Source organism: Triturus cristatus, chromosome 3_2 (genome assembly GCF_964204655.1).
Source record: "Triturus cristatus chromosome 3_2, aTriCri1.1, whole genome shotgun sequence".
Lineage (NCBI taxonomy): Eukaryota > Metazoa > Chordata > Amphibia > Caudata > Salamandridae > Triturus > Triturus cristatus.
The window spans coordinates 225,223,958-225,236,029 of record NC_140584.1 but is presented as its reverse complement, the minus strand read 5'-3'; the positions used below and the strand labels follow the sequence as shown (position 1 = coordinate 225,236,029).

The following is a 12,072-nucleotide window of genomic DNA, read 5'->3' as shown; positions in this document are numbered from 1 at the left end:
ATCGGAAGAGGGGTCACATAAAAGAAACAACTTTGGGTGTCAGCATATGCCACAATTAGTTCTTGTTTGAAGGCTTGTAATTTTCTTTTTTTGTTGGATAAACAATATCCATGTGTGACACATATTTATGAATTTTGAGGTCATATGGAATAGTAAATGGATGATATTCAGATAGAAAACTATTTTCTCTACATTGTAAACACTTTTTTGGATACAATCATCAAATTAGTTTATGTTAAAAATTGGGCTATTGTTTGAGGGAGGAAAACCCTACATAAACAGCAGCCACAAACTCTTTCAGGGTAAAGCACATGCAAATCCCATATTAACCTGTGCTTCACCGTCTTGTCACTTGGCACTTCAAAGCTTAATCAATCAATTAATCAGGGAATTGTGAAGTGCACTACTCACCGGTGAGGGTCTCAAGTCGCAAGTAATAAAGTGAAAACATAACACAAGAAAAATCTCTCAGCAATTTAGAAAACTAGAGTACAATTTAATACTCTTTTGAGACCTAAACAACAGTATCACCAGAGTTATGAATTTTTAAAGATTTCAGGCACGTAAAGCACCTCAATGCACAATGCGCCACTTGTGCCTATCTGGCTGTAAGAGACTGGGTGAAAGACAAAAGTTCAGGCTGACCGTGATGGAGTTTGGGCTGGATAGTGGAACTGGGTTAGTCCCGCTGAAAGAGTTACCTTCAAAGTCCGGCACAAAGAGGTTCTTTCATGGTAGAAGGAACCACAAGGAGCAGGGAGAGTGTCACAAATAGTTGTTGATTGAGCACAACAATCTGATGGGGCGTAATGGAAGGTCATCGCAGCAGTGCAAAGATATTGTTGGGCATCATGGATGGTCATTGCTGGAGGGTTGGCTTGGTTGTCAATGCTGTAGAGCAAAGGGCAGGTTTTGCGTTACCGAGTGTCACAGGCAGTTGCTGTGGCATGAAGAGAAAGGTTCACATTAGCTTTGTGTTGACAAGTGGAACAAGTAGGCCTGTTCATAGTCTCGAATATCCCAAAACTTCAAGATTTCTCCTTTTGTTTTGCAGAGGAGCTCAACTTATGCCACAACAAGTTTCCAGGAACTGAGAGGCATCTCTTTGGGAGCAGGAACTCCCTTCAGCAGAGGCCATCAGGGCTCACGCAGGTCCAGTTGCAGATCAAGGCAGCAGGTCTGTTGGGCAGATGTAGGGAAGCCCCAGTAGCTTGTTGTGGCCCTGTAGCTCAGAACAGAAAGTAAGTCTGCTGACCCTTAAAGACACTTCAGCCTGAGATTAATGGTTTAGATCCAATCTTCCTTCTCAGCAAACTGGGCAGCAGGTCAACAGAGTAACAGGGCTGCAATGTAGCAATCCTTATGGCAGCAAAGCAGCACATCAGTCCTTCTTTGGTAGTGTCTATGGGTCCAAAGGTGTACAGAAGAGTTGGGTTTGAGGGTCCAATATTGATATCTGTGCCCACTTTGAAGTAGGAGAAGTTTTAATTTCATGTCAAGCCCTTTAACTTCCCTTCCTCTCATCTCTCCTAACTTCTAGCTGACTGCATAAACAATGCAACGTGCCTATTTTTTTGCACTCCTTAGGTAGTTAAAGAAAAGTTAGAATTCTTCTGCATGTTTATACGCATTTCGAGCTACTGCACTGTTTCTAAAAACGAACTGATTCTAAATCTTTTTTGCAACAAATATCTAACTGTTTTGATATGTTTAGTTTTGCAATAGAGATTCTATTTATGTTCTTCATATTTGTAAACATGCTCTCTCTTTAATGTGAAAAAGCTATTCACCAAGGATTTAAGTGGTGGTGACCGTGTATTAGAAGGGCTAACGTACCCACTGCTGTACAAGTTCCATAACCTTATAACGGAACTCTGCCTTCGGCCTCGCCCCTCTAAATAATGATGAAAAGCATTGGTGTCTTGTAATATCTTTATAAAGTATGGCAGGGGCTACTTTATCTCAAGTATATGAGAACCTATGGAGCCACGTTTAAACCATTCCCGATATAAATTATAAACAGTTATGTATGTATGTGCTAGTTAAATTAATGTATTTTATATGATTTTTCTGTACATAGTATTGCAACATTAATATGTTTCTTGCACAATTTTTATAAATTTACACTCTTAAATGCTTATAATCATAGCTCTCTCATCGAATTATCATGAAGATGGAGTGTACGCAGACAAGCTTAAGAAAGAAGGGCCTCTTTCAAGAGAGGAGAGTGCTTCCAATGACTCAACAAGTCGCCCAGACACCGGTGCTCTTCCTACCACTACAGTGAATGCAGATCATAAACCTGATGCACTGATAGAATCATATGATGCTTCTAGACACTCACCAAATGTGTTTCCACGGAGGAAAGACAATACTGACCACACAATGCCATCCACATATCAAGCTCCATTGTTGCAAGCAAAGGACAGGCAGAATCAAAAACTGTGTGAGTCCGGTGCACCCAACAACAAAAGTTCATTTATGCCAACATCTGGGCTGATTTTCATAAATTCAACTGTACTGAACGCAAAACGAAATCCTTCTCACTCATTTCGGAGGAGACCAAACAATGCCATCGTTGATGTTCATGCATGGAAGCGAGTTGGCAGAATACCATTGTATAAACCAAAAGTAGCCGTTCTTTCTAGAACAGGTTATCCAGAGACATCTGCTATAACAACACACGAAACATCACTACGTTCAGTAGCTGCACGATCTGACGCAGTTTCCGTAAATACTAAAATAACGAGAAGAGTCTCCACCCAACATGAGATCCGAGAATCGGGTGGGAAGATGACGCACACTGCTTCAAAAGATCACACAGCCTTATCCGAAACCCAATTCCACCCAGGGCCCCAAAATGCAGAAAGTGAATGTGCTGGCATGAAATGCTTTCAAGGTGTTCCATGTGAACTAAAACGAGATGGCGGATTGGGATGTGGAAAATGTCCGTTTGGATATTTCGGTGACGGAATTACATGCCAAGGTAAATATCTGAAGGGCGTAAATATTTGAAGCATATATATATTATCGACTGGCGGTCGCCAGTAGATAGTTATAGTTAGGACCTCGTTTCCATAGGAAAAGCGTTTTTTGTTTTCCCAATAACTTTGGTGCCGGATGACAAATCCTCGCGAAATTCTTAAAACTTGTGGGGAACTCCGGTCAGCTCCTATCCTGAAAGTTTCGGGGTGATTAACAAAGAGGGGGCCGAGAAAAAAGGGGGGTCCCAAAACGTGTTTTCTCCATGTTAATTCCCATAGGAAACTTTAGACACGGCTACAGCCCAAACTGCTGAATGGAATGCACAACATTTGGCAAAAAGGTAGCCCTTGTTTCAGAAAGAGACCTTTATTTTAAATGGAGTAAATCCGTTTAGTAGTTCCTGAGAAATTCAAAAACATAGAGGTCGGAAAATCAATTTCCCATAGGAAACTTTAGACATGGTTACAGCTGAAACTGGTGAACGGTATTACACCAAATTTGGCAAAAAGGTAGCCCTTGGTTCAGAAGAGACCTTTTTATTAAATGGTGTAAATCCGTTCAGTAGTTTTTGAGATATTAAAGGAAAAATGTGTTTATATATCTGGGCCGGACCTAACTACACAAGCACGAGCTTGGCTTTAATTGGCTGAAAACACTTCAATCCAGGAAGTGTTGACAGCCACCTTGGTGCAGTGCTTTTAGGTCTCGCCTGCACATGCTTGGCTAGATTTATTGTTGTCGACCTACCCAAACACGATTGCACTAACCTAAACCCTAAAACACTATCCCCAGCATGACCCCCTATACTACACAAACACCACTGCACTACCCGACACCCTAAAGCACTATCCCCAGCATGACCCCCTACTCTACACAAACACAACTGCACTACCCTAAACCCTAAAACACTGCCCCCAGTATGAACCCCTACACTACCCAAATACCACTGCACTACCCTAAATCACGACCCCCTAAACAACACAAGTACCACTGCACTATCCTAACCCCTAAAACACTATGCCCAGCACGACAAGCTACACTACACAAACAACACTGCACTACCATAAACCCTAAAACACTACCCCAGCATGAAAACCTACACTAAACAAACACCACTGCACTACCCTAAACTCTAAAACACAACACCCAGCATGACACCCTACACTACACAAACACCACTACAGTACCCTAAACCCTAAAACACAACACACAGCATGATCCCTTACACTACCCAAACTTCACTGCACTACCCTAAAACATGACCCCCTACAGTACACAAACACCACTGCAATACCCTAAACCCTAAAACACTACCCCCAGCACGACCCTCTACACAACACAAACACCACTGCACTACCCAAAACACTACCCCCAGCATGACCCCCTACACTACACAAACACCACTGTACTACCCTAAACCCTAAAACACTACCCCAGCACTAGCCCCTACACTACCCAAACACCACTGCACTACCTTAAACCCTAAAACACTAACCCAGCACGACTCCCTACACTACACAAACACCACTGCACTACTCTTAACCCAAAAACACTATCCCAAACACAACCCCATGCACTACACAAACACCACTGCACTACCCTACACCCTAAAACACTACCCCGGCACAACCCCTTCACTACCCAAACACAACTGCACTACGCTAAACCCAAAAACACTACCCCCCGCACAACCCCCTACACTACCCAAACACCACTGCACTACCTTAATCCCTAAAACACGACCCCCTACTCTATACAAACACTGCTGCACTACCCTAAACCCTAAAACACTACCCCCAGCACAACCCCCTACACTACACAAACACCACTGCACTACCCTAAACCCAAAAACATAACCCCCTACACTACCCAAACACCACTGCACCATCCTAAACCCTAAAACACTACCCCCATCATGACCCCCTACACTATACAAACACCAATGCACTACCCTAAACCCTAAAACACTACCCCAGCACTACCCCCTATACTACCCAAACACCACTGCACTAACCTAAACCCTAAAAAAACTACCCCGAAGCACTAACCCTACGCTACACAAACACCACTGCACTACCCTAAACCCTAAAACACTACCCCAGCACTACCCCCTACACTACCCAAACACCACTGCACTACCTTAAACCCTAAAACACTAACCCAGCACGACTCCCTACACTACACAAACACCACTGCACTACCATAAACCCTAGAACACTACCCCAGCACTACCCCCTACACTACCCAACCACCACTGCACTACCCTAAACCCTAAAACAATACCCCCAGCACGACCCCCTACACTACACAAACACCACTGCACTGCCCTAAACCCTCAAACATAACCCCCTACACGACCCAAACACCACTGCACCATCCTAAACCCTAAAACACTACCCCCATCATGACCCCCTACACTATACAAACACCAATGCACTACCCTAAAACCTAAAACACTACCCCTGCACTACCCCCTATACTACCCAAACACCACTGCACTAACCTAAACCCTAAAAAAACTACCCCGAAGCACTAACCCTACGCTACACAAACACCACTGCACTACCCTAAACCCTAAAACACTACCCCAGCACTACCCCCTACACTACCCAAACACCACTGCACTACCTTAAACCCTAAAACACTAACCCAGCACGACTCCCTACACTACACAAACACCACTGCACTACCATAAACCCTAGAACACTACCCCAGCACTACCCCCTACACTACCCAACCACCACTGCACTACCCTAAACCCTAAAACAATACCCCCAGCACGACCCCCTACACTACACAAACACCACTGCACTGCCCTAAACCCTCAAACATAACCCCCTACACGACCCAAACACCACTGCACCATCCTAAACCCTAAAACACTACCCCCATCATGACCCCCTACACTATACAAACACCAATACACTACCCTAAAACCTAAAACACTACCCCAGCACTACCCCCTACACCACCCAAACACCACTGCACTACCTTAAACCCTAAAACAATACCGCTGCATGACTCCCTATACTACACAAACACCACTGCATTACCCTATACCCTAAAACATGACCCCTACAGTACACAAACACCACTGCACTACCCTGAACCCTAGAACACTACCCCCAACATGAACCCCTACACTACCCAAACACCACTGCACTACCCTAAACCCTAAAAAAAACTACCTCCTGCACTAACCCTATGCTACACAAACACCACTGCACTATCCTAAACCGTAAAACACTACCCCAGCACTACCCCCAACACCACCCAAACACCACTGCACTACCTTAAACCCTAAAACAATACCGCTGCATGACTCCCTATACTACACAAACACCACTGCATTACCCTATACCCTAAAACATGACCCCTACAGTACACAAACACCACTGCACTACCAAAAGCTTAAATCTACCCCCAGCATGACCCCCTACACTACCCAAACACCACCGCACTACCCTAAACCCTAAAACACTACCCCAGCATGAACCCCTACACTACCGAAACACCACTGCACTAACCTAAACCCTAAAACACTACCCCCAGCACTACCCCCTACACTACACAAACACCCCTGCACTACTCTACACCCTAAAACACTACCCCAGCACTTCCCCCTACACTACCCAAACACCACTGCTCTACCATAAACGCTAAAACACAACCCACAGCAAGACTCCCTACGCTACCCAAACACCACTGCACTACTCTAAACCCCAAATCTACCCCAACACAACCCCCTACACTATTCAAACACCACTGCACTACCCTAAACCCTAAAACACTACCCCAGCACGACCCCCTACACTACCCTTACACCACTGCACTACCCTAAACCCTAGAAAAGAAACCCCCACCCCATGCCCAATCCCCCTTACCTCTCACTCCTCGTGGTTCCTCTCTCCTCGTGGGGCGGTGCACATCGTTGTGAGGAAATGGAACAGCCTCTGTTTCCTTCAACAATGTGGATCGTCTACATGTTTTTTAGAACGCACGATCATATACCATACATACCTTTACAACAGAATTTGTTGCACAAGCATGCATGGAAAATGACCTTGCTTTCTAAAACAATGTGTAGTAATGACTTTGCGATGTACAAAGCATGCGTGGTAATGCATGCGTTGTAATAGTATCGCGAAGTAAAAAAGTCATTGTAACGGCTTTTTACCGATCGAAGCTGGCCCCTGTTCTTCTGTGAAATGGCCAGATAATATTATTAATAAATTTAGACAAACTCTTAAAGGAAAACTTTTATTTATAATTAATTTAAAGATATTTCATACTTTACAAACTGCGCCGAAGTCGCGACCCCAACGCGACTTTTCAAAATGGTTACCAGAATGCGCGCAGCCATCGTGTAGGGTGCACGAAGGGTGCGCGACTTCTCTATAATTTAAAAAAATGACTATAGTTTTCCTAACAATAAATTATTCACAATTGTTTTTTAAATATATATATATATATATATATATATAGAAAATAAAAAAAAACATAGGATTGAGGTACATTAGACTTACAAATTTTCATTTAAAAAAACGTTGAAATTCACTGAAAAAACTATAGGTTTCAGGCAAGTTATAGTTAGAAATTAGCATTTAAAAAACCATAGAAATTCACTGAAAAAGCATAGGTTTCAGGTACGTTATAGTTAGAAATTAGCATTTAAAAAACCATAGAAATTAATTGAAAAAAACATAGGTTTCAGGAGCATTATAGTTAGTTGGACATTTCACTTGTGTAAAACCATAGAAATTCCATCGTTATAGTTAGTTCAGTTAACTATAACTCGCGCCCCCACAATGCACTGCTGATGATGTCACATATTACATCATTCATGACATGGTCAGCGACATCACTGATGACATCACTGATGACTTGTCAAATGACATCACTGATGACATTATCCACTTCAACATCTGATGCACCTCCTCACACCTGACTATAACCTTTGATACACCCACTCTAAAATACAGACTACCATTTTTGAAAAAATAGACACTTCAATACCAGTTACTAAATACGCACTGACTGATTCCTAGGTCTACACACACATCCACTCATTCACCCATGCAGTTACTCATATATGCAGGCCCTCATCAATAAAACACTATAATATGCACTCATACACCTATACAGACACTCACACACTACCACATATCCAGAGTTACTCACACACCTAGTCAGTCATGCAAAGAATCAATCATACTTCCATTTACTCACCTATACAGTTATACAGACACTACCTCACTTATTCATACAGATACTAACACATAATTACTCTCTTATAGACTCACTGATACATATACACACTCATCCATGCAGCCACTCTCACAATTACTGACTCTCACATATAGTTATTTATATACACCATCACTCACATATACTGCCTTTTACGTATGTAGTTACTTGCACATGTAGCACTGAGACATCCATTTACTTCCCAACATGCCCATACAAACACTCACTCACCCATACAGCTGTTTCCACATGCACACTTGAACCCATACACCCAGTGAATCAACCACTCACACATCTATGCACAGAGACACACACCTCCCACCCACCCACACACACACTCAGGCAGCCATACAAATACTCAGGCAAGCAATCAATAACCCATATAGACACTCATGCAACTACTCACCAACCCATTCAGCAGCTTACACAACAACAGACAGACTGATACAGACTTTCACTCAGTTTATTCACTAACCCATGCATTCAGTAAGACACATTTAATCACTCACTTATACAGTCAGTCACATACCTACTAATTCCTCCATACAGACACTTAAACACCCATTCATTCTTCAATACAGCTTGGCATATATATAAAAAAATGTAAACTTTACAGAAACACACAGTCACTGGATGATGTAATCAGTGATGTCATTTGACATGTCATCAGTGATGTCACTGACCATGTCATGAATGATGTAATATGTGATGTCATCCGCAGTGCATTGCGGGGGCGTATAACGCCGGAATTTCTATGGTTTTATACAAGTTAAATGTCCAACTGACTATTACGTTCCTGAAACCTATGGTTTTTTCAGTGATATATATATATATATATATATTCACTTAAAAAACCATAAGTTTCACACACGTTATAGTTAGCTGGACATTTCCCTCGTAAAAAACCAATGAAATTCCCCCGTTATAGTTAGTGCAGGCAACTATAACTCACGCGACCGCAATCCTCTGCTGATGACGTCAGATATTACATCACTGTATTTAGACACCTATTTACCCATGTCTTTTTCCATTAATCTTTAGCTACACATATATTACAAATATTTATTTTTCAGAAAGACACATATTTAATCAGTGATGTAATATCTGACGTCATCAGCAGAGGATTGCGGTCGCTTGAGTTATAGTTGCCTGCACTAACTGTAACGGGGTAATTTCATTGGTTTTTTACGAGGGAAATGTCCAGCTAACTATAACATGTGTGAAACCTATGGTTTTTTAAGTGAATTTGCAAGGTTTTTTAAATGCTAATTCCTAACTATAACGTGTGTGAAACCTATGGTTTTATAAGTGAATTTGTACGGTTTTTTAAATGCTAAGTTATGTATTCATTAATATTTTTTTTTTCAGGTTCTTCACCGTGCGCGCACCGTGCGCGCACCGTTCGCGCGCTGTGGGCGCTCGGTGTGCATCGTGCACCGAGCACCCACGATGCGTTGTGCGTGCCGTGCGCGCACAGTGCGCGCACCCCGCGCTTTTTCGAAAAAAAAACCATTTGTTTCATCCTTGGGGGTCCTTCAGTGACCCCCTGACAAAGGCTAGGGGGTCAGGAACTGTCCACCCTGCCCCCTTTTCACATTCTCCACCTTTTTTTTTCACTGCCTCAGACTGCGAGAGACAAAATGGCGGCTGACACTTCCTGATTTCGACCGACTGGAATGTTTACTGTCATGTAAGCACCAATCAGAATTACGCTCGTGCACGTCAGCGTGCGCGTACGGTATGCTTACCGTACGCGCACGGTGTGCGCCTATAGATATATATGTACTTTTAACTGAAATTTTCTCAGGAACTACTGAACAGATTTACTCCAGATATTCAAAAGGCACATCCCTGACCTGAGGACTTTCTCTTTGCCAAATTTCAAATAATTCTGTTCAGCCGTTCGGGCTGTACCTTGGACTAAAGGTCCCTATGGAAAAATGCATGGGGAAAACGCGTTTTGGGACCCCCATTTTTTCTCGGCCCCCGCTTGACTAATCACCCCGAGACTTTCAGGGTAGGAGCGGAGCGGAGCACCCCACCTATTTTGAAAAATTTGCGAGGATTCGTCAACCGGCGCCAAAGTTATTCAAAATAGAATTTTCAGATTTCCTATGGAAACACGGTCCTAACTATAACTATCTACTGGCGACCGCCAGTAGATAATATATATATATATGTATAGCAATATATATATATCCGAAAGTGAATATGCGTGCAAAAAATATAGGTAAATATATTAGACAATTGATAACGACTGCATGTTTGTTAATTTTGTTTTATTTATGGATCATTGGTGAGGTACTCTATTATACACATGGTTTCTGTGTCGGTTTCTAACCTCAATTGGCTTGATGTTTTTTATTCAGCAGGTCACATTGTACAATGTTCTGCTGACACCTTTAATTGCCAGAAAATGATAGATCTTGTTTGTCTAAGCCACAATCAATAGGAACAGTCTGTTTGTACAAAGTTTATATTCAGTGATAGTTACAGACTTTGCAGTCTGTTAACCTTCAGTTATTTTGCAAGACTTCTTCAAATTCCTCTATTTCACGAGGTGTAAAGTCTTGACCTTGTATGCAAAGGTAGGTGTTTGTATCTCGATATTTGCGGAATGTCAAGTGCATAAAAATCTTGTTTTTATCATTTGAGAAACCCTACATAGGATCACACTGATATACTGAGCTGTGTAACCTCACTTCTAGAAGCACTAAAATGTTGTATTCTTTCATTGATCTCTTATGCAATGCATTTTTACATGAGACTTCTTTGTTATGGGAAAGAAGCTGAAAGAAATGGACATTCGATTGAATAGAATGGAACGTCCTCCATTAAAATAATACATTTAGATATAAAAAACAGTGCAATGATATAGGGTGGCATTGCATCTCAGCGTGTTTACTGCAACCATGAATGCACCAGAGCATTGTACCAGTATGTAGTCTTCAGCTCCTTTTGCTAATATTGAACTATGCATAGCAACTCCAAGTTTACAGAAAGATGCTGATAAACTCAGTAGTGGCTCGCACAGGTAAGGGTGGTGGTCCAGTGGGGCGGGGCTCAAGTCGACAGACGACGGGATAAGTAATACTTCATAAATAAAAACCACGTGATGTGGCGAGCGCAAGGTAAGTGTTTTTATTTATTTATTTATTCATTTAATATTACTTATCCCTTCATCTGTCCACTTCCACCACCCCCACCTCGCCCTGCCTCACCACCCACCACTATTACCTGCGCAAGCCGCCACTTGATGAACTGTGCACTCGTACCGAGGTGTGAACTATGATGCTGCGTGAGGTGTGCTTGAAAAAATCCAATTTAAGGTGCTGGTAGCTTTCATTCAATGTCAGTAAAACATCTATAATATATCCTTTTAAATGCATATCGAGGAGTCTGCCAGGACTCTTTCTATTGTTTGTTATCAAAGTTAAACTCATCTGAATGTTAAGAAAATGACCACAGGATTCATTTAGATCAGCAGTGAACAGCTGGAAAAACGCTATAAAGACAAAATGGTCTAGTTCAGTGCAGGCAATGGCCACCACTCCCCTGCTGGCCACCACTCCCCACATGAATGATCCCTACCCAGATAAAGAAATATCTGCCTGACGAGTGGAGAGCCACTGGGGCAGTTCCACTGATGAAAATTATCCTTTATTTAGCGGGTGTTTTGTTTTGGAAGAACTCCCAAAGTTTGTGTTTATTTTGGGAGCATAAATTGCCAGTAGCTCAAGTTCATGGAGTGCCTTATTTATAAGTGGCTTGCGCCGCAGGGACGTCACTTTATTTGGTGCTCTGGTAGCGCAAGCCTCTCAATAATATTTATGAGGTGAC

The 12,072-nt window shown here is 42.3% G+C and overlaps 1 protein-coding gene across 1 annotated transcript in view; it reads left to right on the top strand.

The window, feature by feature from the left end:
• LOC146857060 (von Willebrand factor D and EGF domain-containing protein-like) overlaps positions 1 to 12,072 on the top strand; it is a 1,714,722-nt gene that overhangs the window by 1,483,471 nt on the left and 219,179 nt on the right. The window contains 1 exon segment of the mRNA XM_085647013.1: positions 2,150 to 2,986. Coding sequence (XP_085503139.1) covers positions 2,150 to 2,986 — 837 coding nt within the window.